This window comes from Heptranchias perlo, chromosome 3 (assembly GCF_035084215.1).
Source record: "Heptranchias perlo isolate sHepPer1 chromosome 3, sHepPer1.hap1, whole genome shotgun sequence".
In the NCBI taxonomy this organism is placed as follows: Eukaryota; Metazoa; Chordata; class Chondrichthyes; order Hexanchiformes; family Hexanchidae; genus Heptranchias; species Heptranchias perlo.
In genome coordinates, this window is record NC_090327.1 from 34,115,858 (window position 1) to 34,143,150 (window position 27,293).

General features: G+C 44.6%; 1 protein-coding gene across 1 annotated transcript in view; it reads left to right on the forward strand.

The window, feature by feature from the left end:
* oxsr1b (oxidative stress responsive kinase 1b) overlaps positions 1 to 27,293 on the forward strand; it is a 216,610-nt gene that overhangs the window by 35,494 nt on the left and 153,823 nt on the right. The window contains exon 2 of the mRNA XM_067978763.1: positions 12,847 to 12,959. Coding sequence (XP_067834864.1) covers positions 12,847 to 12,959 — 113 coding nt within the window. The remainder of the gene's footprint in view (positions 1 to 12,846; positions 12,960 to 27,293) is intronic.

Sequence of the window (27,293 nt, forward strand, 5' to 3'; positions counted from 1 at the left end):
TGTGACTCCAGACCAACAGCAATGTGGTTGATTCTTAATTGCCCTCTGAAAGGGCCGAGCAAGCCACTCGGTTGTAAAATCTCACTTAAAAAAAAAGTCACATTAAAAATAAAACCGGACGGACCACCTGGCATCGGACCACTAGGCACCGGACACGCCAATGGCAAATCAAGCCCAGTCGACCCTGCAAAGTCGTCCTCACGAAAATTGGGAGAGCTGTCCCACAGACGAGTCAAGCAACAGCCTGACATAGCCATACTCACAGAATCATACCTCTCAGCCAACGTCCCAGACTCTTCCATCACCATCCCTGGGTATGTCCTGTCCCATCGGCAGGACAGACCCACCAGAGGTGGCGGTACAGTGATCTACAGTCAGGAGGGAGTGGTCCGGGGAGTCCAGACCCCATGAAATCTCATGGCATCAGGTCAAACATGAGCAAGGAAACCTCCTGCTGATTACTACCTACCGTCCTCCCTCAGCTGATGAATCAGTCCTCCTCCATGTTGAGCACCACTTGGAGGAAGCACTGAGAGTAGCAAGGGCACAGAATGTACTCTGGGTGGGGGACTTCAATATCCATCACCAAGAGTGGCTCAGTTTGGGTTCCGCCAGGACCACTCGGCTCCAGACCTCATTACAGCCTTGGTCCAAACATGGACAAAAGAGCTGAATTCCAGAGGTGAGGTGAGAGTGACTGCCCTTGACATCAAGGCAGCATTTGACCGAGTGTGGCACCAAGGAGCCCTAGTAAAATTGAAGTCAATGGGAATCAGGGGGAAAACTCTCCAGTGGCTGGAGTCATACCTAGCACAAAGGAAGATGGTATTGGTTGTTGGAGGCCAATCATCTCAGCCCCAGGGCATTGCTGCAGGAGTTCCTCAGGGCAGTGTCCTAGGCCCAACCATCTTCAGCTGCTTCATCAATGACCTTCCCTCCATCATAAGGTCAGAAATGGGGATGTTCGCTGATGACTGCACAGTGTTCAGTTCCATTCGCAACCCCTCAGATAATGAAGCAGTCCGAGCCTGCATGCAGCAAGACCTGGACAACATCCAAGCTTGGGCTGATAAGTGGCAAGTAACGTTCGCGCCAGATAAGTGCCAGGCAATGACCATCTCCAACAAGAGAGAGTCTAACCACCTCCCCTTGACATTCAACGGCATTACCATCGCCGAATCCCCCACCATCAACATCCTGGGGGTCACCATTGACCAGAAACTTAACTGGACCAGCCATATAAATACTGTGGCTACGAGAGCAGGTCAGAGGCTGGGTATTCTGCGGCGAGTGACTCACCTCCTGACTCCCCAAAGCCTTTCCACCATCAACAAGGCACAAGTCAGGAGTGTGATGCAATACTCTCCACTTGCCTGGATGAGTGCAGCTCCAACAACACTCAAGAAGCTCGACACCATCCAAGATAAAGCAGCCCGCTTGATTGGCACCCCATCCACCACCCTAAACATTCACTCCCTTCACCACCGGCGCACTGTGGCTGCAGTGTGCACCATCCACAGGATGCACTGCAGCAACTCGCCAAGGCTTCTTCGACAGCACCTCCCAAACCCGCGACCTCTACCACCTAGAAGGACAAGGGCAGCAGGCACATGGGAACAACACCACCTGCACGTTCCCCTCCAAGTCACACACCATCCCGACTTGGAAATATATCGCCGTTCCTTCATTGTCGCTGGGTCAAAATCCTGGAACTCCCTTCCTAACAGCACAGTGGGAGAACCGTCACCACACGGACTGCAGCGGTTCAAGAAGGCGGCTCACCACCACCTTCTTGAGGGCAATTAGGGATGGGCAATAAATGCCGGCCTTGCCAGCGACGCCCACATCCCGTGAACGAATTTTTAAAAAAGCACCACTACTGACTGAGCTGGCCGAATCCTGAAGGACATAGCTGCCAGACTGGGCCTGCGGCAGGTGGTGAGCGAACCAACACGAGGGAAAAACTTACTAGACTTGGTCCTCACCAATCTACCTGTCGCAAATGCATCTGTCCATGACAGTATTGGTAGGAGTGACCACCGCACAGTCCTCGTGGAGATTCAGAACTGATCTAGCAGCTCAAAACTGGGCATCCATGAGGCGCTGTGGGCCATCAGCAGCAGCAGAATTGTATTCCAGCACAATCTGTAACCTCATGGCCCAGCATATTCCTCATTCTACCATTACCAATAAGCCTGGGGATCAACCCTGGTTCAATGAGGAGTGTAGAAGAGCATGCCAGGAGCAGCACCAGGCATACCTAAAAATGAGGTGCCAACCTGGTGAAGCTACAACTCAGGACTACATGCATGCTAAACAATGGAAGCAACATGCTATAGACAGAGCTAAGCGATTCCATAACCAACAGATCAGATCAAAGCTCTGCAGTCCTGCCACATCCAGTCGTGAATGGTGATGGACAATTAAACAACTAACGGGAGGAGGAGGCTCTGCAAACATCCCCATCCTCAATGATGGCGGAGTCCAACACGTGAGTGCAAAAGACAAGGCTGAAGCGTTTGCAACCATCTTCAGCCAGAAGTGCCGAGTGGATGATCCATCTCGGCCTCCTCCCGATATCCCACCATCACAGAAGCCAGTCTTCAGCCAATTCGATTCACTCCACATGATATCAAGAAACGGCTGAGTGCACTGGATACAGCAAAGGCTATGGGCCCCGACAACATCCCAGCTGTAGTGCTGAAGACTTGTGCTCCAGAACTAGCTGCGCCTCCAGCCAAGCTGTTCCAGTACAGCTGCAACACTGGCATCTACCCGACAATGTGGAAAATTGCCCAGGTATGTCCTGTCCACAAAAAAAAGCAGGACAAATCCAATCCGGCCAATTACCGCCCCATCAGTCTACTCTCAATCATCAGGAAAGTGATGGAAGGTGTCGTCGACAGTGCTATCAAGCGGCACTTACTCACCAATAACCTGCTCACCGATGCTCAGTTTGGGTTCTGCCAGGACCACACGGCTCCAGACCTCATTACAGCCTTGGTCCAAACATGGACAAAAGAGCTGAATTCCAGAGGTGAGGTGAGAGTGACTGCCCTTGACATCAAGGCAGCATTTGACTGAGTGTGGCACCAAGGAGCCCTAGTAAAATTGAAGTCAATGTGAATCAGGGGGAAAACTCTCCAGTGGCTGGAGTCATACCTAGCACAAAGGAAGATGGCAGTGGTTGTTGGTGGCCAATCATCTCAGCCCCAGGGCATTGTTGCAAGAGTTCCTCAGCGCAGTGTCCTAGGCCCAACCATCTTCAGCTGCTTCATCAATGACCTTCCCTCCATCATAAAGTCAGAAATGGGGATGTTCGCTGATGATTGCACAGTGTTCAGTTCCATTCGCAACCCCTCAAATAATGAAGCAGTCCGAGCCCGCATGCAGCAAGACCTGCCCAACATCCAGGCTTGGGCTGATAAGTGGCAAGTAACATTCGTGCCAGACAAGTACCAGGCAATGACCGTCTCTAACAAGATAGAGTCTAACCACCTCCCCTTGACATTCAACAGCATTACCATCGCCAAATCCCCCACCATCAACATCCTGGGGGTCACCATTGACCAGAAACTTAACTGGACCAGCCACATAAATACTGTGGCTACAAGAGCAGGTCAGAGTCTGGGTATTCTGCAGCGAGTGACTCACCACCTGACTCCCCAAAGCCTTTCCACCATCTACAAGGCACAAGTCAGGAGTGTGATTGAATACTCTCCACTTGCTTGGATGAGTGCAGCTCCAACAACACTCAAGAAGCTTGACACCATCCAGGACAAAGTAGCCCGCTTGATTGGCACCCCATCCACCACCCTAAACATTCACTCCCTTCACCACCAGCGCACAGTAGCTGCAGTGTGTACCATCCACAGGATGCACTGCAGCAACTCACCAAGGCTTCTTCGACAGCACCTCCCAAACCCGCAACCTCTACCACCTAGAAGGACAAGGGCAGCAGGCACGTGGGAACAACACCACCTGCACATTCCCCTCCAAGTCACACACCATCCCGACTTGGAAAAATATCGCCGTTCCTTCATCGTCGCTGGGTCAAAATCCTGGAACTCCCTTCCTAACAGCACAGTGGGAGAACCGTCACCACGCAGACTGCAGCGGTTCAAGAAGGCGGCTCACCACCACCTTCTCAAGGGCAATTAGGGATGGGCAATAAATGCCAGCCTCGCCAGCCGCCCACATCCCATGAACGAATTTTAAAAAAAATTGTTTTCTGACTGGGGACAGCCCTGGAGGCTGCTACTGAGGTGACTGGAATTTTGCTGTAGTGCTCAAAGCTCTGTCTTGTAGCATATTTGAGACCTTGCCTCTACCCTGAGGGATGATAGTTCTGTTTTTTTTTGTTAGCAGAAAGTTGGGGCTGGTGTTTGCTAATGATGCCTTTAAGGATATGATACTCATCTGAATTGCCCTTGTTCTTTCTGTAAGCATTTGCAGTTGAAAGAACTTATTAAATAGCAGCTTTTATGACCTCAGGATGCCGCAAAACTCTTCACAGCCAATGGAGTTGAGTTGCGTATTGGCTAAAACATTAATTTCAAAGTTTTCTGGGTGGGGCGGTCCCCTGCAAATACTGGCAGCATCCTGAGGGCCCAGTCTGATCTTTCAAAAGACAGTGTCTGCTGCCCAAATACTACAACAGTTACAGAAAACATGTTTTATTAGTGTACAGCTACAGAAGTAACATACTAATAAATCAACAGAAACAGACCAGAACAGAAATCTCACCATAGAGTGAAATCCCAGTTTGAAAACCTGTAGCCTAAATTTGGCTTCTACATTTAAGTGAAATGACTGTGGGTTTTGAAGCTAAAGCAGTTTCCATCACAATTTAATAGAATCAGAGAATTTACAGGGGTTTTTTGGCCTGTTATGTCAGTGCTAGCTCTTCACTGGAGCTATCTACTCTAAACCCATTTCTCTGCATTATCCTCCAGCCAGTATAAATATTTTTCTGTACCAAAAGTTCCTTGCATATAAGGGGACCAGCATAAACTCCAAAACATATAAAAGGAAAATATCATGGTTGTTCAAGAGGGTCAATATTACAATATTACAAAGCTTCTGCCTGCCCCCCCTCTTGACGGGCACCAACAAAGATGCTTAATATATAATTGTGCTGAGGTCCTAGCAATTTCTATTTGAAATTCTAACATGTGATCTTGTCCTCATCTGACATACATTAGACCCTAACAGCACATGGATACATATCTCGCTGAAAACTCATTGTCTGGCTTCATTTGTTAAGTAAGAATGGTCATTTTGGGTAAGCTACTAGAGGGCACCTAATGCCTTAAATCCACCAGAGATTAATTTAAAAGAAAAAGGTTGACTCTGATATTAAAATAAAGACTATCAAAAAATCTAGGGTAGCAAGTACAAGAAATGGTGCGTCAGTATCCAGTTCAACATTATACTGTGTTGCTCAGTCCCATTCCGAGTGTGTTTGGGATATTTTCAGCTGAGATCTAATATAGTTATTTTTGCTGAGCTTCAGAAGATCAGTGATCAGATAAAGAATGATCAGTCTGTTCTGCCCTTTGAAGCAAGAAACTCCAGGTGGCAAGCCTGTTGGCCAGCACAGCTGCCACTGTTCAGTTCTTATTTGTGTGCACATTACAGATGAAGTAGGTCCTGTTTTGTGAATGAGTTACAGTAGGAGGCAGGGAGATGAGTTTTGATTTTAGCACAAGGAGAATTCAGAGTATGTAGGTAGTGTATTTGGAGCTTGGGAAGAGCAGAAAAAAACAATATTATAGTAAATTTCAGATCACATTATTTGGGGGAGGTGCTATTTTGTTGCTTCAAATTTTGGTTATAGCTTCAAATTTTGGTTATAGCTTCAAATTTTGGTTGTTAAGCTGCAAAGGTTTCTGCTGGAGTCATGGTTGACCAAAGCCTGTTTTGCTCGGAAAAAAACAGCACCCGATGTATATGGCATTTAATCATAGAAGTCTAGTTGATGAATACTGTTTGAGTGGACATGCAGGGAGTGGCTAAAAATGCTTAGCTGACCAGGAGGCATCAGAAGATCTATACTTTAGCTTCATTAGTGTCCATACATAAGTCACGCTTGCATCTCCCATTTCGACCTCTCCAAATGACCCCATAGTGTAGGCAGGACTTGGAAATTCTGCAGGTATGAGGTTTGGTACATCACTGAATAGGATTAAAAATTGAATTAAGGAGACTGAACTTTTTAACATGGTTTTCTTTTTTTTTAATTAAAGATAACTGTAAGGCTCCCATGACGGTTTAGCGAGTTTTTCCAGTGAGGAACTGAGCCCATGAAAATCAGGAAGGTCCAAGGTTCGAACCCTAGTTTGAGCCGCATTACTGCACACTGTAAAAGTGCACATGTACTGATGTTGGGTGGCATCAGAATTGGACTTGCCTGTGATGCTCGCTTTGGTCAAATAGCCTGGTGAAACTCACTATCTAGCCTTGCACATGAATGATGGCACTTGGATGTGTACCAAAGGATGACCAGTACCTGCAACTGTACTTCAGCAAGAAATCAGTGTTGGAAGAGGAGAAAATTGGCAAGGGAAAAAAACACAGGGAAGCAAGGAAATTTGATCGTATTTCTGTCTTTGCTTCTGGGGTTCAAATTGGACTGTCTAATGTTGGAGGTGGGGGGGCTTTCCCATTCCAGTGAATATTTTGGGATGGAGTCGAGCACTAAAATAGATGCTGGAATGACAGTGCTCTGGAAAATCAATATCTTAAAGTTCATATCAAAAGGCTTTAAAGGGCCAAGTGGAGGACATCACCAAGAATTTTTGGTAAGCTGTCTAAGTGGCATAATGGATAAATACACAGCCCAAAGTGGTGCAGACCAGGGAGGGCCCCAGGTTCTAACCCCGATCTGTGCTGAGTTAGCTCATTTTTGTTGGAGCAGCAGTGCACCACTACAGTGAGTCCCTGGATTGGTGGTGGGGGAAGGTGGAGAAATCTACTAGGGTTCCTGATGCAAATTGCTGGAATGCTCCTTCGGGGTGGAGGAAAATATGTAGAAATTGGGTAAGGACAGGATCCGGCTGTGATGTCCTACTCACTGCCAAATAGCTTGTTTATTGCCACACATGAAGAATGGTCGGGGAACTGGATCCCAGCATGAGCTACTGCCTCAGAAAAGGAGGGGGGAAAACAGGGCAAAACATATTAAATGTTTTTTAAAAGATTCTTTAAAAGATTTACTGCAGCTAAATGGATTGTTAAAACAAAATGTGGGTTAAAACAATGGTGCAGTAATGGGAACTAATGTGCTCTATTAATTTGTCACTGATTTAATTCAAGGCTTGTAAAATGCTGGGATATTGCTATGTCAATTACCGCCTGACCATATGAATTTGTTGAAACTGTGTCGTTTACTCGTCTAACTTATAATTCATGCACCAAATTAGTAGAATGTCCTGTTATTACAGTACCTCCAGGATAGAAGCAACCACCTGTCTGGCTAACTGAGGCAGAAATAAGCAGCAAATTGAACAGGTTTTCCGTGATCTGTTTCCTAGGACAAGTGAATCATGGCAATCTCTAATTTGCTGCAAACTCACTGGGAGTACCACTGACCAGATTCTGTTTGCACTGTCACAAAGGAAGAAGCTAGGAACTGAAGGAATGGAGAGATTTAGGGGTCCATGTACAGAAAACACTAAAAACTAGTGGACAGGTAGAAAGAATAATTTAAAAGGCTAATGGAATGCATCTCAAGGGGCCTGGAATACAATGGGGTGAAAGTTATGCTACAGTTGTATAAAGCACTGGTCAGACCGCATCTTGGAGTACTGTGTTCAGTACTGGGCACCACACCTCAGGAAGGATATATTGGCCTTGGAGGGGGTGCAGCGTGGATTCACTAGAATGATGCTGGAGCTAAAAGGGTTAAATTATGAGATGATTCTATGAAAGGTGGCAGAGACTAGGTTTGTATTCCCTCGAGTATGGAAGATTAAGGGGTGATATAATTGAGGCATTTAAGATGTTTGAAGGATTTGATAGGGTAGATAGAGAAACTATTTCCTCTGGTGGGGGAGTTCGGAACAATGGGGCATAACCTTAAAATTAGAGCTAAGCCGTTATGGGGTGATGTCAGGAAGCACTTCTTCACACAAAGGGTAGTGGAAATCTGGAACTCTCACTCAAAGAGCTGTTGAGGCTTGGTCAACTGAAAATTTCAAAACTGAGATTGATAGATTTTTGTTAGGCGAGGGTATTGAGGGACATGGAACCAAGGTGGGTAAATGGAGTTAAGATACAGATTAGCCATGATCTAATTGAATGGCGAAACAGACTTGAGGGGCTGAATGGCCGCCTCCTGTTCCTATATAAGATAGTTTTGGTTGTCAGGCCAATCACAGCTGCAAGCTCCACAGAGAAGCGTCCTCAGCCCAGCCACCCTCAGCTGCTTTATCTTTGACCGTCCCTCCATCATAAGGTCAGCTATTTGCTGACAATTTCTCAGTGTTCAGCTCCATTCAAAACTCTTCTGATAATTATGCAACACATGCCAGCCCATATCAGGACTTGGACTGGCAAATGACAGTTAACTTTTGCACTACATAAGTGCCAGGCAGTGACCATCTCCAACAAGGAAAAGCCTAAAGAAATCCCACTGACTTTCAAAGGCGCTGCTATCTTGTAGCTCCTCGCCAACAACATCTTGGGGGTGGGGGGGCAGGGTGTCGCCATTAACCAGAAACTTAACTGGTCTAACCATATCAACACCATGGCTATGAGAACAAGGCTGAGGCTGTATACACTGCAACTAGTGGCTCACCACCTGAACTCTCGAAGCCTCTTCACCAAGCCAGAAGTGTCTTAGAATACTCGCCTGGATGAGTGCAACTGCAACATCATCCAGGAGAGAGCAGTTTTCTTAATTGGCACTGCTGCCACTGGACTCCATATCCACCCTGTCCGTTTCTGGCGCACTTTGGCTGCAATATGTACTATCTACAGAATGCACTGCAACAACTCAAGGTTATTTTGACATCCGCTCGCACCCCTGTGACTTCCACCACCAGAAAGAATAAGATCAGCAATATCATGGGAACATCATCACTCCCATTCACTCCAGCCTAACTGGGAGATATATCAGCGTTTCTTCACTGACGCTGGGTCAATATTGTGGTGTTGGATAAGGAATTCAATCATCACAAGGAATACAGCAGTTGGAAAAACAAGCAACCATCACCTTCTCAGGCGAACTAGCCGGCATCGCCCACATTCCAAAAACAACTTAAACAGTATAAATTTTGATAATATGGCTCGAATACAGCTCAGACTAATCAGATGAAATATGCAGAAATCCACCATCAAGCTTAAGAGTCTCCAAACCAAACTATTGAGTTTCCATCTGCCTGATATCGGATGCACGCTCTTTCCATTAGGGGGACACCTCACTTGCCCAAGCCCAGGGAATTGGGGTACAGGTTGGCAAGAGGCAAGACTAGGTAGCCCCCAAAAAATTATTACAGTAATGCTAGAGTTTAACCACCTAGTTTCCCACTGCTTGCCTAGCAGGGACCACCCTACCCATTAGGACTTTGGCTTGCATGGTTATATGGAACCAAGGGGAAAGAATCCTAGCCCCCAGTGACAGTGTATCTCTCCAGGTTCCAACAGTGAGCTAAGCTGGATGATCAACCAGTCAAAGGATCCTGGAGTTCTAAGACCTGTTTGGCTCAGATACTGGATTGCCTAGTCTACCGCAGAGGACCAACTCCATTCCAATCTCCTATCGCACATGTGTCCTCTAGCATCAAACTTGTCTTCTGCTTATATTAGTTACTTTTCTATTTAGAATAATAGAAATCATGCACTTCATTTTTGTGGGATCGAGCTTTTTTGAAATCCCTATTTTTAATAGTACTTCATATGTTAAGAAATGGAAGGTTCGAATCACTCATTAGGTGAGTTATATTGGGTGAAAACCGGCTTCCTGTTTGTTTAAAGAAGCTTTTGATCTTCGGCCGAGTATTTTTGCAAGTTGTACTTCGTTACAAGACATCCTTATAGTACGCACCTTGTTACAACATGCTAAATACTTGGCTGCTCGAGCTACACGCTAGAATAGATGAAGTATGTGATGTACTCCAGAGTCCTCAAGGAGCCAAAGTAGTACTGTGCCATGTGATTCGTATTTACCCTTACTTAATTATCTCCTTAAGTAACTTTTATACTAGTCTTATTTTTCCTAATGACAGGTTTATATCTATTCACACTTGTTTTTAAAAAATATATATTATCCATACAATGACGTTGAAATAGCTGGCCTCAAGCAAATGGAGGGAAGAGATTGAAGGAAGATGTGGTGACTACAAATGTGGCTGCATATTTGTGGCTGGCTAGATTACATGTAGTATTGGTAGAAATGCACCATGGGAAAAAAAATACACTTAAGCCAATACGCTTTTATGGTGTGTGATGCCCTTAACCCATCACTTCAAATTGCTTCCTGCAGTGTCGGACCTGTAACCACCAGTACTCTCCCCAGACACGTTTTGGAAGGACAAAATTTGTAATGTATTGTTGGGTGTTTTTGATAGTTCCTGCTCTTTTTTGAATCATGCTATTGAACGTGGTATGAAAATTTCACTCTCGAGCTGTTACTCCGGCAAGTGTCAGCTGGGTTCAGTTGGTAGCACCCTTGCCTTTGAGTCCCACACCGTGACTTGATTATGTAATTTGGGTGATGTTCTAGTGCAGTACTGAGGGAGTGTTGCATTGTCTTTCAGGTGATTTGTTAAGCTGAGATCCTGTTTGCCTATTCCAGGGATTCAGATATAGATCCCATGACTAAATTTGAAGAAGATAGGGCACACTCCTGGCCAACATTCCTCCCTCAACCAACGCTCCCAATAATTGATTAACTGGCCATTGATGTTTGTGAAACATTACTGAATAAAATGGCAGCTGTGTTGACCCATATAACTGTACAAGTAGCTCATTCTATATGAAGTGCTTTGGGTGATATTTGAGAGACCTGATTAAGCACTATATAAATACAAGTTTGTTGTTTCTTTAGTCTTTAATGAAATCCTAGTGACGATATGTTTACAGTCTGGAGTTTTTCCACCTACTCTGTAAATTGCCCATTCCCTTGTTGCCATGAGAAGGTGGCGGTGGGCTGCCTTCTTGAACCAGTGGTAGCAATTTGATACAATTGAGTAGCTTGCTAGGCCACTTCAGAGAGCAGTCAAGAGTCAATACTGGAGTCACATATAGGCTAGGGTGTGTAAGGACAACAGGTTTTCTTCCCTAATGGACAAGAGTGAATCAGTTGGATTTTTACAACACTTTTACTGATACCAGTTTTTTATTTCCAAATTTTAAATTGTGACGAGTAATGTCAAGGTGGGGAAAATACTCAGCGGAGTGACCCAGTGCTCAGTGTTTGGACCACTCCTGTTTCTAATTTACATTATTGACGAAGTCAGAAACTCAATGCAAATTGGTCAAATTTGCAAGTGATATCTAACTAGCAGGGGCAGTTGAATTGAAGGTGGTAGCCCAGAAATGACAGAGTTAAATAAAATATGAGTGGGCCGAACAATGAGGTGAAATTTAATGCAGACAAATATAAAATTCTCCCTGTAAGAAGACAAAATGGATGATGAATGTACTCAATGAATGGTGTTGAAAAGCTAAGGGTGAAGTTGAGAGAGACTTGGGAGTCTTGGTTGATGCAACGTTCAAGATGTCCAACCGATGCAGAGCAGCATTATAAAAGGCAGTAAAATGTTGAATCATGTAGCCAAAACAGTAGCATTCAAGTCGGAAGTGCTCTGGCCACACTGCACTTAGGGAACTGTGTTTAGTTCTGGTCGCCAAGAAACAAGGGAGACAATCAACTGCTGGTGGAATGCAAGGAAGAGCCCCAGTGTCAGAGGCCTGAGTTATGAGGAAAGACTTGAAAGACATGGAGTTTTCAACCTCCAAAAGAGGGTATCTGAGAGGTGATCTTATAGAGGTATAGAAAAAGTTCAAATTCTTAAATGGTAATTTTAGGACTGATCAACACTTGCAATTGTTTCTGGTTCAGAAGTACAGATTTATGGTAAGGATAGGCTCAGGTTTGTTTGGCTGTGATGTGCTCCGCGATAACCAGCCGACACTGAAGAATGCTCACTTGGACAAGGTACAGGAGGGTCCATCTGCACCTGTGCCACAGTACTCTCTGGTGAATTGGCATCTTCAGAAAAGGAAGGGAGAAAAAAGCAAAAAGAAAAAAAAAGGGCTTTATCTCCTGAGAGGCCTTTCAGTCTGCACCTCATGGCCGTACAGATTGAAATTCACGCTGAAGATGAAAAGAATCTGCTCAACGATTCTGATGCATTATGTGGTGCAAACACTATCACCTCCAAGTCATACACCATCCCAACTTGGCACATCACCGTTGCTTCATTGTTGCTGGGTCAAAATCCTGGAACTCCCTACCTAACAGCATTGTGGGAGTACCTACACCACATGGACTGCAGCGGTTCGAGAAGAAGGCCCACCACCACCTTCTTGAGGGAATTTAGGGATGGGCAATAAATGCTGGCTTTGCCAGTGACACCAACATCCCAAGAATGAATCAAAAAAATTAAGATTAATGTGTTGACTGCCAATATCTGCAATGTGTCATTAGGAGTGGCCAATATTTGCAGGGGTTGGGGGGGGGTCCCTGACCACCTACCAATATTTTCAGGGATCCCTGGGAGTGTGTTCTTATTTGTAGAAGGGCAACCCCTATTCAGAAAAGTTTGTAAAACCACTGATTTTTAAATATAAACTTGGCAGTGCTTTTTGTTAAGGGTATTCTGTTTTTTTTTGTTTCAGGTAGTGGAGCCACAGCTGTGGTTCAGGCTGCCTATTGTATCCCGAAGAAGGAGCGAGTTGCAATCAAACGCATCAACCTAGAAAAATGTCAGACCAGCATGGACGAGCTCCTGGTAATGTACTAAAGAAAAGTTTCACAACAGTAGTACAGGGGAGCACTGAATTGGGTTGGACTGTTTGGAACATTTGTAAATGTAACTGGTACAGGGTGGATTAATGAAAAGGCAGTTCAAGACTACTGAAAGTATAAAATAAAGACAGAAACTGCTGGAAATATAACTCTGCAGTGTCAGTATCTGGAGAGATGGAAAAGGACAACAGTTCAACTAGAGACCCTCCTTCAGAATAGCCAGGACAAAGGGTCTGTAGCAAAAAGGTTAACTGATCTTTCCCGATGCTATGCATTTCCAGAATTTTCTGCTTTTATTTCAGGTTTCCAGGATTTGCAAAACTGAAAGGCGGATCCAGAATTATGTAAACAAGGAAGAAATTAGAGGTTTATTTAAATGTTGTTTTACCATTTGAGAGGCACACAGATTAAGAAAAATGGGAGTTCCAGAGCAATTTTACTGCAGACTTGAACAAGCCTAGATGCTTTGTACTGAAGTGTGTGCAACTCTTCAAATTTAAATAAAAGATCCCAAAATATTGCATGTAAAACTTTTGAGAATTCTGTATATTCTAGGTGACTTGAATATTCAGGCAGAACCACTTTTTTACTGTGTGTTCTTAACAGATAAGAAGCATCAGAGATGACATGTGTAGGACTGATGCTATCTTAGCCCATTCCTTGTTAAGTGACTGGGTACGTGTGCGAGTGCACAGAGTTGCTCCGGAGATTTTGGGGTGTGTCTGTTCACTGTGTCCATGGTTAATCTACTTTGGGCCTGAACACATTCTTGAAGGATGTTCGCTTCTCGATATGATGTTGCTGAGAGGTTGATCTTAAAATAATAGGGACCATGCAATAGGTCTGTCAGCATCTGCAAAAAGACCATCTTAAGTTTTGTTCTGCTGAAGGCATTGGTTCTTCTCTCCTTTTTTCCAATACTGGCGGTCCTGCTGCAGATTTCTAGCGTTTTTTTCAGATTTCCAATATTTGTAGCTCTTCTCTCTTTATTTCTGTTTGTTTTGCACTTTGGTTTGTTGCAAAATAAAATTGAATTGACTGGGCAGATCATCAGAATTAACTCTGAAGCTGTTCATCCCTCTGCCGCGCCCCCCCCCCCCACCCCACCCAAATCACCTTTTAATTTAACTTGGTTCAGTTGGCAGCGCTCCCACCTCTAAATCAATTGACTGTGGGTTCAAGTTCCACTCCTGGACAAGCGCATAATCTAGGCTGAGACTTCAGTGTGGTAATGAGGGAGTGCTACATTGTCAGAGGTGCTGTCCTTTGGATGAAACATTAAACTGAGACCCCATCTATCTGTTCAGGTAGACATAAGTGATCCCATGGCTTGCTTTCTTTCTTTCTTTCTTTCTTTCCTTCTTTCCTTCTGTCTCTTTCTTTCTTTCTTTCTTTCTTTCTTTCTGTCTTTCTTTCTGTCTTTCTTTCTGTCTTTCTTTCTGTCTTTCTTTCTGTCTTTCTTTCTTTCTTTCTTTCTTTCTTTCTTTCTTTCTTTCTTTCTGTCTCTCTCTCTTTCTTTCTTTCTTTCTTTCTTTCTTTCTTTCTGTCTCTCTCTTTCTTTCTTTCTTTCTTTCTTTCTTTCTTTCTTTCTGTCTCTCTCTCTTTCTTTCTGTCTCTCTCTCTTTCTTTCTTTCTTTATGTCTCTCTCTTTCTTTCTTTCTGTCTCTCTCTTTCTTTCTTTCTGTCTCTCTCTTTCTTTCTTTCTTTCTTTCTTTCTTTCTTTCTGTCTCTCTCTTTCTTTCTTTCTTTCTTTCTTTCTTTCTTTCTTTCTTTCTTTCTTTCTTTCTGTCTCTCTCTCTTTCTTTCTGTCTCTCTCTCTTTCTTTCTTTCTTTATGTCTCTCTCTTTCTTTCTTTCTGTCTCTCTCTTTCTTTCTTTCTGTCTCTCTCTTTCTTTCTTTCTGTCTCTCTCTTTCTTTCTTTCTGTCTCTCTCTTTCTTTCTTTCTGTCTCTCTCTTTCTTTCTTTCTGTCTCTCTCTTTCTTTCTTTCTGTCTCTCTCTTTCTTTCTTTCTGTCTCTCTCTTTCTTTCTGTCTCTCTCTTTCTTTCTGTCTCTCTCTTTCTTTCTTTCTTTCTGTCTTTCTTTCTGTCTCTCTCTTTCTTTCTTTCTTTCTTTCTTTCTTTCTTTCTTTCTTTCTGTCTCTCTCTTTTCTTTCTTTCTTTCTGTCTCTCTCTTTCTTTCTTTCTTTCTGTCTCTCTCTTTCTTTCTTTCTTTCTTTCTGTCTCTCTCTTTCTTTCTTTCTTTCTTTCTGTCTCTCTCTTTCTTTCTCTCTGTCTGTCTCTCTTTCTTTCTCTCTCTCTCTTTCTTTCTTTCTTTCTCTCTCTCTCTTTCTTTCTCTCTCTCTCTTTCTTTCTTTTTCTCTCTCTCTCTCTCTCTCTCTTTTCTCTCTCTCTCTTTTCTCTCTCTCTCTTTTTCTCTCTCTCTTTTTCTCTCTCTCTCTCTTTCTCTCTCTCTCTCTTTTTCTCTCTCTCTCTCTTTTTCTCTCTCTCTCTCTCCTTTTTTCTCTCTTTTTCTCTCTCTCTCTCTCTCTCTCTCTCTCTCTCTCTTTTTTTTTTTCTCTCTCTCTCTCTCTCTCTCTCTTTTTCTCTCCTTTTTTTCTCTCTCTCTTTTTCTCTCCTTTTTTTCTCTCTCTTTTTTTCTCTCTCTCTTTTTCTTTCTCTCTCTCTCTCCCCCTCCCTCGCTCGAATGCTCTCTATCTTGCTTTCAACTGTTTAGCCTATCTCTCGTTGTCTGTGTATCTCCTACTCTCTTCAGAAATACTATTAAATATCATTCATTCATCTGACTGTAAACCGAGCACCCTACAATCCCTCTGTGGAGGACATAGATTCTTTTTCCTCTAAGCCTGTCATTGAAACTCATCGCAGTACTTACAGGGCTAGGGCACTGCAAGGTAACCTTATCCATTTCTTCACTGGCTCAGATGACTTCAAAATTTGAGTGGAGTATAACCCACCATTATTTGGACCCCAAAGATGAGATTAACTGTAATCACTCCCAGATATGTAATTTTTCTTTTTTTTAAAAAAAAGCACACACCATATATAGTCAGTGTGTGCAACTTCAACATTTTATTCTGACGTTGCTGTTAATCTACATTTATCGAAACTGAAAATGTGACTTTGACACTGCAGGCCTCTCTCTTCCCCCGTTCCCCCTGCGTAGATATAGAAGTGTCAGCCATGGCTTAGTGGTAGCACTCTCGCCTCTGAGTCAGAAAATTCAAGTCCCACTCCAAAGTTTTGAGCTCAAAATCCAGGTTGACACTTAAGTGCCTGGGAGTCTTTCAGATGCGATGATAAACCGAGGACCCTGTTTGCGTGCTCAGGTGAACATTAAAGATCTCATTGCACCTTTCGAAGAGGAGCAGATGAATGCTCCCTGGTGACCTGGCCAATATTTATCCCTCGACCAACATCACTTTTTAAAAAAAGAAATGGTTACCTGGTCATTATCTCATCGCTGTTTGTGGGATCTTGCTCTGTGCAAATTGGCTGCTGCGTTTCCTACATTACAACAGTGACAACACTTCAAAATTTCTTCATTGGCTGTAAAGTGCTTTGGCTCATCCTGAAGTGGGGAAAGGGACTAGATAAATGCAAGTCTTTTTTAAATAAATCAAAAAAAAATGAGCAAATCACCAATGCTATTTTTTATTCATTCATGGGATGTGGGCGTCGCTGGCGAGGCCAGCATTTATTGCCCATCCCTAATTGCCCTTGAGAAGGTAGTGGTGAGCCGCCTTCTTGAACCGCTGCAGTCCGTGTGGTGAAGGTTCTCCCACAGTGCTGTAAGGAAGGGAGTACCAGGATTTTGACCCAGCGACTATGAAGGAACGGCGATATATTTCCAAGTCGGGATAGGGTGTGACTTGGAGGGGAACGTGCAGGTGGTGTTGTTCCCATGTGCCTGCTGCTCTTGTCTTTCCAGGTGGTAGAGGTCGCGGGTTTGGGAGGTGCTGTCGAAGGAGCCTTGGCGGGTTGCTGCAGTGCATCCTGTGGATGGTACACACTGCAGCCACTGTGCACCAGTGGTGAAGGGAGTGAATGTTTAGGGTGGTGGATGGGGTGCCAATCAAGCGGGCTGCTTTGTCCTGGATGGTGTCGAGCTTCTTGAGTGTTGTTGGAGCTGCACTCATCCAGGCAAGTGGAGAGTATTCCATCACACTCCTGACTTGTGCCTTGTAGATGGGGTTTGGGGAGTCAGGAGGTGAGTCACTCGCCGCAGAATACCCAGCCTCAGACCTGCTCTTGTAGCCACAGTACTTATACGGCTGGTCCAGTTATGTTACTGGTCATTGGTGACCCCCAGGATGTTGATGGTGGGGGATTTGGCGATGGTAATGCTGTTGAATGTCAAGGGGAGGTGGTTAGACTCTCTCTTGTTGGAGATGGTCATTGCCTGGCACTTGTCTGCCGCGAATGTTACTTGCCACTTATGAGCCCAAGCCTGGATGTTGTCCAGGTCTTGCTGCATGCAGGCTCGGACTGCTTCATTATTTGAGGGGTTGCGAGTTAAACCGAACACTCTGCAATCATTAGCGAACATCCCCATTTCTGACCTTATGATGGAGGGAAGGTCATTGATGAAGCAGCTGAAGATAGTTGGGCATAGGACGCTGCCCTGAGGAACTCCTGCAGCAATGCCCTGGGGCTGAGATGATTGGCCTCCAACAACCACTACCATCTTCCTTTGTGCTAGGTATGACTCCAGCCACTGGAGAGTTTTCCCCCTGATTCCCATTGACTTCAATTTTACTAGGGCTCCTTGGTGCCACACTCGGTCAGATGCGCACTTGATGTCAAGGGCAGTCACTCTCACATCACCTCTAGAATTCAGCTCTTTTGTCCATGTTTGGACCAAGGTTGTAATGAGGTCTGGAGCCGAGTGGTCCTGGCGGAACCCAAACTGGGCATCGGTGAGCAGGTTATTGGTGAGTAAGTGCTGCTTGATAGCACTGTCGACGACAGTGTTGGGGACGGGATCATACAGGAAATTAGAGATGCATGTAATAAGGGGACTTCAGTAATCATGGGTGACTTTAATCTACATATAGACTGGCCAAACCAAATTAGCAATAACACGGTGGAGGATGAATTCCTGGAGTGTGTACGAGATGGTTTTTTAGACCAGCATGTTGAGGAGCCAACCAAAGAACAGTCTATCCTGGATTGGGTATTGTGCAATGAGAAGGGGTTAATTAATTAATTTTGTTGTGCGGGGTCCTTTAGGGAAAAGTGACCATAACATGATAGAATTCTTCATTTAAGATGAAAAGTGAAGTAGTCCAATCTGAAACTAGGGTCCTAAATCTAAACAAAGGAAACTACGAAGGTATGAGGAGTAAGTTGGCTATGATAGATTGGGAAGCTTCATTAAAAGGCATGATGGTGGATAGGCAATGGCTAACATTTAAGGAACGAATGCATGAATTATACATTCCTTTCTGGTGCAAAAACACAAAAGGAAAAGCGGCCCACACATGGCTAACAAAAGGAATTAAGGATAGTATTAGATCGAAAGAAGAGTCATATCAAGTTGCCAGAAAAAGTAGCAAGCCTGAGAATTGGGAGCAGTTTAGACTTCAGCAAAAAAGGACCAAGAGATTGATTAAGAGGGGAAATTGTAAACAATTTTACAACACCAAGTTATAGTCCAACAATTTTATTTTTAATCCCACAAGCTTTCGGGGGCTTTCCCCTTCCTCAGGCGGTGTGGAAATGACATTTTCGAATCCTTCGCATTTTAAGATCACATAACAATGCCTGGTGATTACTGCCTGTTGCCAAGGCAATCACAGTGAGCAGACAGAAAGGTGTCACCTAAAAAGGCCACCGAATATACAAACCCCCAAAAAAAAGAGAGAGAGATAAGGAAGACAGTCAATGACCCGTTATATTAAAAACAGATAACATTTGTTCGCTGGTGGGGTTACGTGTAGTGTGACATGAACCCAAGATCCCGGTTGAGGCCGTCCTCATGGGTGCGGAACTTGGCTATCAATTTCTGCTCGACGATTTTGCGTTGTCGTGTGTCTCGAAGGCCGCCTTGGAGTATGCTTACCCGAAGGTCGGTGGCTGAATGTCCATGACTGCTGAAGTGTTCCCCGACAGGGAGAGAACCCTCCTGTCAGGCGATTATTGCGCGGTGTCCGTTCATCCATTGTCGCAGCGTCTGCATGGTCTCGCCAATGTACCATGCTCTGGGGCATCCTTTCCTGCAACGTATGAGGTAGACAACGTTGGCCGAGTCACAGGAGTATGAACCGTGCACCTGGTGGGTGGTGTCCTCTCGTGTGATGGTGGTATCTGTGTCGATGATCTGGCATGTCTTGCAGAGGTTACCGTGGCAGGGTTGTGTGGTGTCGTGGACGCTGTTCTCCTGAAGGCTGGGTAATTTGCTGCGAACGATGGTTTGTTTGAGGTTGGGTGGCTGTTTCAAGGCGAGTAGTGGAGGTGTGGGGATGGCCATAGCGAGGTGTTCGTCATCATTGATGACCTGTTGAAGGCTGCGGAGAACATGGCGTAGTTTCTCCGCTCCGGGGAAGTACTGGATGACGAAGGGTACTCTGTTGGTTGCGTCCCGTGTTAGTCTTCTGAGGAGGTCTACGCGATTTTTCGCTGTGGCCCGTCGGAACTGTCGATCGATGAGTCGAGCATCATATCCCGTTCTTACTAGGGCGTCTTTCAGCGTCTGTAGGTGTCCATCGCGTTCCTCCTCGTCTGAGCAGACCCTGTGTTTCTACAAAAACTCAGTACCCACGGACCTGTTGAACCAGGAACACTTCTCACCACGATGGACGTCTCGGCACTCTACACCAGTATCCCCCACGATGACGGCATCGCTGCGACAGCATCAATACTCAACACCAACAACAGCCAATCTCCAGACACCATCCTACAACTCATCCGCTTCATCCTGGATCACAATGTCTTCACCTTCAATAACCAGTTCTTTACCCAAACACACGGAACAGCCATGGGGACCAAATTCGCACCCCAATACGCCAACATTTTCATGCACAAGTTCGAGCAGGACTTCTTCACTGCACAGGACCTCCAACCAACACTATACACCAGATACATCGACGACATTTTCTTTCTATGGACCCACGGTGAGGAATCACTAAAGAGACTACACGATAACATCAACAAGTTCCATCCCACCATCAAGCTCACCATGGACTACTCCTCAGAATCAGTTTCTTTCTTGGACACACGAATCTCCATCAAAGACGGGCACCTCAGCACCTCACTCTACCGCAAGCCCACGGACAATCTCACAATGCTCCACTTTTCCAGCTTCCACCCTAACCACGTCAAAGAGGCCATCCCCTATGGACAGGCCCTGCGAATACACAGGGTCTGCTCAGACGAGGAGGAACGCGATGGACACCTACAGACGCTGAAAGACGCCCTAGTAAGAACGGGATATGATGCTCGACTCATCGATCGACAGTTCCGACGGGCCACAGCGAAAAATCGCGTAGACCTCCTCAGAAGACTAACATGGGATGCAACCAACAGAGTACCCTTTGTCGTCCAGTACTTCCCCGGAACGGAGAAACTACGCCATGTTCTCCGCAGCCTTCAACATGTCATCAATGATGACGAACACCTCGCTATGGCCATCCCCACACCTCCACTACTCGCCTTGAAACAGCCACCCAACCTCAAACAAACCATCGTTCGCAGCAAATTACCCAGCCTTCAGGAGAACAGCGTCCACGACACCACACAACCCTGCCACGGTAACCTCTGCAAGACATGCCAGATCATCGACACAGATACCACCATCACACGAGAGGACACCACCCACCAGGTGCACGGTTCATACTCCTGTGACTCGGCCAACGTTGTCTACCTCATACGTTGCAGGAAAGGATGCCCCAGAGCATGGTACATTGGCGAGACCATGCAGACGCTGCGACAATGGATGAACGGACACCGCGCAATAATCGCCTGACAGGAGGGTTCTCTCCCTGTCGGGGAACACTTCAGCAGTCATGGACATTCAGCCACCGACCTTCGGGTAAGCATACTCCAAGGCGGCCTTCGAGACACAGGACAACGCTAAATCGTCGAGCAGAAATTGATAGCCATGTTCCGCACCCATGAGGACGGCCTCAACCGGGATCTTGGGTTCATGTCACACTACACGTAACCCCACCAGCGAACAAATGTTATCTGTTTTTAATATAACGGGTCATTGATTGTCTTCCTTATCTCTCTCTCTCTCTCTCTCTCTCTTTTTTGGGGGTTTGTATATTCGGTGGCCTTTTTAGGTGACACCTTTCTGTCTGCTCACTGTGATTGCCTTGGCAACGGGCAGTAATCACCAGGCATTGTTATGTGATCTTAAAATGCGAAGGATTCGAAAATGTCATTTCCACACCGCCTGAGGAAGGGGAAAGCCCCCGAAAGCTTGTGGGATTAAAAATAAAATTGTTGGACTATAACTTGGTGTTGTAAAATTGTTTACAATTGTCAACCCCAGTCCATCACTGGCATCTCCACATAAGAGGGGAAAAATAGAGTATGTGAGTAAACTTGCAAGGAACATAAAAGTGGACTGTGAAAGCTTCTGCAAGTATGTAAAAAGAAAAGGATTAGTGAAGACAAATGTATGTCCCTTACAGTCAGAAACGGGAGAATTTATAATGGGGAACAGGGAAATGGCAGAGCAATTAAACAAATGCTTTGGTTCTGTCTTCACGGAAGAGGACACAAATAACTTCCCAGAAATGCTAGGGAACCAAGGGACCAGTGAGAAGGAGGAATTAAAGGAAATTAGTATTAGTTTTAAAAAAAAGTGTTGGAGAAATTAATGGGTCTGAAAGCTGATAAATCCCCAGTGCCTGATAATCTACATGCCAGAGTACTAAAAGAGGTAGCCATGGAAACAGTGGATGCATTCGGTGTCATCTTCCAAAATTCCACAGATTATGGAACAGTTCCTGCAGATTGGAGGGTGGCAAATGTAACCCCACTATTTAAAAAAGGAGGGAGAGAGAAAACAGGGACCTACAGACCGGTTAAACTAACATCAGTCGTCGGGAAAATGCTGGAGTCGATTATTAAGGATGTGATAACAGGACACTTAGAAAATATCAACGGGATTAGACAAAGTCAACATGGATTTATGAAAGGGAAATCATGTTTGACAAATGTACTGGAGTTTTTTGAGGATGTAACTGGTAGAATAGATAAGGGAGAACCAGTGGATATGGTTTATTTGGATTTTCAGAAGGCCTTTGATAAAGTCCCACACGAGATTATTATGCAAAATTAAAGCAGTTGGGGTTGGTGGTAATATACTGGCATGGATTGAAAATTGGTTGACAGACAGGAAACAGAGTAGGAATAAATGGGTCTTTTTCGGGGTGGCAGGCAGTGACTCGTGGGGTACCGCAGGGATCAGTGCTTGGGCCCCAGCTATTCACTATATATATCAATGATTTGGATGAGGGAACCAAATGTAATATTCCAAGTTTGCTGACGACACAAAACTAGGTGGGATCGTGAGTTGTGAGGAGGATGCAAAGAGGCTTCAGGGCGATTTAGACAAGTTGAGTGAGTGGGCAAATACATGGCAGGTGCAGTATAATGTGAATAAATGTGAAGTTATCCACTTCAGAAGGAAAAACAGAAAGGCAGAGTATTATTTAAATGGTGATAGATTGGGAAATGTTGATGTACAAAGGGACCTGGGTATCCTTGTACACCAGTCACTAAAAGCAAACATGCAGGTGCAGCAAGCAGTTGGGAAGGCAAATGGTATGTTGGCCTTCATTGCAAGAGGATTTGAGTACAGGAGCAAGGATGTCTCACTGCAGTTATACAAGGCCTTGGTGAGACCACACCTGGAGTATTGTGTGCAGTTTTGGTCTCCTTACCTAAGAAAGGATATACTTGCCATAGAGGGAGTGCCGCAAACGTTCACCAGACTGATTCCTGGGATGGCAGGACTGTCATATGAGGAGAGATTGGGTCGACTCGGCCTGTATTCATTTGAGTTTAGAAGGAGAGGGGATCTCATTGAAACATAAAATTCTGACAGGGCTAGACAGACTGGATGCAGGGAGGATGTTTCCCCTGGCTGGGGGGGTCCAGAATGAGGGGTCACAGTCTCAGGATACGGGGTCGGACACTTAGAACTGAGATGAGGAGAAATTTCTTCACTCAGAGGGTGCTGAACCTGTGGAATTCTCTACCACAGAAGGCTGTGGAGGCCAAGTCACTGAATATATTTAAGAGGAAGCTAGGTGGATTTCTCGACACAAAAGGCATCAAGGGGTATGGGGAGAGAGCGGGAATATGGTATTGAGACAGAGGATGTTGAATGGCGGAGCAGGCTCGAAGGGCCAAATGGCCTACTCCTTCTATTTCGTATGTTTCTGAGTAGTTGAGGCGACTAGTATAGATGAATTTAAGGGGAAGCTAGATAAACATGAGGGAGAACGAAATAAAAGGGTATCCTCATAGGGTTAGATGAAGTAAGGAAGGAAGAGGCTCGTGTGGAGCATAAACACTGGCATGGATCTGTGGGGCCGAATGACCTGTATCTGTACAGTATATTCTATGTATTTGACGTATTGCTCACGAGTCAGTACACTTTTATTTGTTCTCTGGAAGTGCACGACATTGGAAAGCTTGCATTTATTGCCCTTGTCCGGTTGTTTCTACAACTGAATGGCTTGCTAGGTAACTTTGTAGCGTGGACAACAGTCACATGTAGACCAAGCCGGATTGGGGTAGCACCTTTCTTTCCCTGAAAGGCATTAGTGAACTAGTTGGGTTTTAAGACATTCTGTCAGCTTTCATAGTTATTTTTCTGTCGTTAACCCACAAATGACCAGAATTTATTGAATTCAATGTGAAATTATGACCTTCAAGTTGCTAGTCTGGTGCCATAACCATAGCACTAACGTACACGTGCTGAGTTAAGAGCAGCACACACGTCAAATTGCTCTCTCCATCAGTGATGAGCCTGTATCCGCCGGTACCTCACTCTAGTATACACAGCTCAAAGTGCTTTCTCCAGTTACAACCCAAACTTGGAAGAACAAAATCTACAATTGTGGGTTAAGCATGCTGTGCATCTACTGTTGTGATCTGCATTTGAATTCACTCTGGAATGACTGATTCCAGCACAGATCATAGTGGTATGATTATCAATCCAGTTCCTATTGGGCACCTTTCCACACCTTAGTACTCTCCATTAGTTTACCTGTGTCACCTGAAGGCAGCTGGTGTTGCAAATGGAAACATTGCATAGGTACTCGCCTGAAGTTTCATCGTAAGTGTCCTCTGCTAGACTGGAGTGTTTACTCTGAAATTGGCAAATAAGCTTCAAATAAAACTGACTGTACAATCGGGAACACCGCTTTGAACTATTAAGAATAAGTTTAGGATTGATGTCAGGAAGTTTTTTGGAAATAGAGTAGTTGAGGCAAAAAAACTGGAGCGTTTAAGGAACAGTTATCCAATTAGCCGCCTTCATTTGTTGCCAATATATTGGGAGTGAAAGTGCCCCATTCAACAGTTCAACAATGTTTTTAAAACAAAACTTTTAAATTTGTTTGTTGGGGGAATGAGACCTTATGCTACAAAATGACACATTTCATTTGAAGCTGTACAAAAATTACAGTAATCAAGTTTTCCAAATGCCTCATTGTGTATGAGATTTGATCTCTGCCCTGCGTTGTTAGGCAGCAATCAACTAGTTAGGTGTTAATGAACCACAGTTGCCCTCTGTGTTCTCTGGGGTAGAGAGGGGGTCGGAGGGTATTGCCTCAAGTGTTATCCACTGATCTGGGTTGACCATGCCAAGGTTAGGGACTCCCAAGTGTGCACAGGTGTAGTAACACTGTGCAACTTGCTAATATGGAGGGCGAGTAAATTTCCCAGTGCTTGTCTAGATAGGACCATGCTACTTGTTGGGATACCGGCTTCCAATGTTATCTGGAGTTGTGGGAAAATTGCCAGCCTGCAGTAATGGGTCTACTCCTCCAAGTTCCATGAGTAATTCAGGCTGAATGGTCAGTTACTAATGGTGCCTGGAGTACTGTGTACCTGCCTGGTTTAACTTTTGTATTACCAAGAATACCACAACGGTTTGGCTTGGTTCCAATCTTCTGTTGCCAGGTTTGTCATCTCGGAAACACTTCAACCCCAAAGAAACCTTGCTTATTCTCCCCTACTTCCCCCAACCTCCCCAAACACAAGGAGAATAGTCATCTTCCTGATCTGTATGGTTTGATACCATACTGATCCGTGCTTTTACCCACTCAGCCATCAGGGGACTTTGGCTGTATGGACACAAGCATTGCTACATGCTAAGGTTGAGGGGGGAGGGAACCTCATTTTCTGCTACTCACCTCCTCTATTTTAGTATTGCCAGTAGGGATAGCTAATTTTGAGACAAGCTATTGTCTTGTTGGTAATGAAAGAATGACCAGCAGACTGGGCCACTAGTTGGTGGAATATAGGTTGGCATTTGTGATTCTACACTTGCTGAGTTACTGTTCTTTGTAGTATTGCTGTGGGAAGGCTGGGTTATAAATTAAGGGGAAGAAGTTATTCTTGGGTTCTGTTTAAATATCTAATGGCTGTATGGAGGGTCTTGTATTTTTGTATATACGAGAGTGGGAGGGGTCTCACTTTGTGTGTGGGGACCCCAATTATTGCATGCGTGGGAGTCTTGCATTTCTACATAATGACATGAAACACACTCGCTAGTTTTGATGCGGGTATATTCCCCCACCACCCTGCCAGTTCTAACACCTTGAACGTCCCTGGTTTAGGCTCACTAAAATAATGGCCACTTCAGTATGTGCCAGTGGAAGTAGACCATGGTCTTAGCAGCAACTTGGTAAAGCCCCTTCACTGCCACAGTGCATCAGGTCACATGGTCTCTTCTCAGCTCACAAAGGGAAGGGCATAAAATACCTTTTTAGAAGAAAGACCATAGCGTTGGTGTTAACTAGAATGAATATATTTTTATTAATCTAAAACTCTACTTCAAGTAAAACAATTGACTGAAAGGCACAAACTAGCAAAAAAAAAGGACGGATACCAAGAAATTTTTTGCACACTGATGGAATTAGATTTCCGGGTAGCATAATGGAGGCAAAAATCTGGGAACAGTTTGAGAGTTAGATCCCATAAGGTCTTTCTGGATGAATGAACTGAATGGCTTTCCTTATTCGTATCTAGCTTGTGATCTTGTTCTTTTGCCAGCACAAGTTCAGTAATTGGAATTTATCAGCATTTCTATTGGAGGGAGTTTCCTGTTCTATTCTGTTGGGAACTGATGTCCCCCACCAAAACAATAGATGTTGTTCTATTATGAATTAGTTGTTTGCTGTATTCATAGTCCTAAACAGACAGCAAACCAGTTTCCTTTTCTTGCCAATTCAGCTCCTGCTTAACTATAAATGAAGTATGTGATTGTAATTTGAGTTGAAACCCAGGCACCTCCACTCTCATTAAAATTATGATCTCCTGCTCCCTATTAAATTATCTCAACCAGTCAGTAGTGGGCAGAATGAAAGAAAGGTCCCCTCTTCTCCCATGAGGCAATTTGATTTTAAATTAATTTGACATTAGTCAAATAAATGCTTAATTTGCTTTGACTCAAAGTAACAAAACACTGAACCCAAGATCCTCTTTGCAGCTGCAGTTTCTCTAGTCTTTGTATATTAAAAAAAAATGCTTTAAGGAGATGGCAGAGATTATATTTCATCACTTTTAATGTCCATTTTTCTGGGGTGCTTTTTTTCCTCTCTTATCCATCTAAACAATAATAAAATAGGAAATCTTGACACTCAAGGGTTTTAGCACCTGAACAATAGTTTTGCTATGTGTAAAAGCCGAATGCTGAAGCAATCACTGCTGTCTTTTTTTTGTACGCCCTTTTTCTTCTGAAGACACAGACCCGTGTTCTGATATGGTTCCACGGGCACTGACTGTCCGCTAGTACTTCACCTAAATAGACAGGTGTTTTTTTTTAAAAAGTGCAAGGTATATATGGTGCACTGTGGTAGTGAGGGAGCTTTACTGCGTTGCTGGGGTTATGGACCTGAAGACTGGTAATAGCACTGGTGTGTACTGAAGTGGCCATTGAGTGAACCTAGACCAGGAATGTCTGAAGTAATGGAGCTCGGGGAAGGGCTGAGGAGGGGGCGGTTGGGAGCTGGATGCATGTATCAAAACCAGTGAGTGTGCTCTGTATCATTTAAGTAGAAATTTGAACCCCTCAGGGCAGCAGACACGGTGCATGAGGAACAGAGCATCAGCTGATAGGAATGCACCGTTT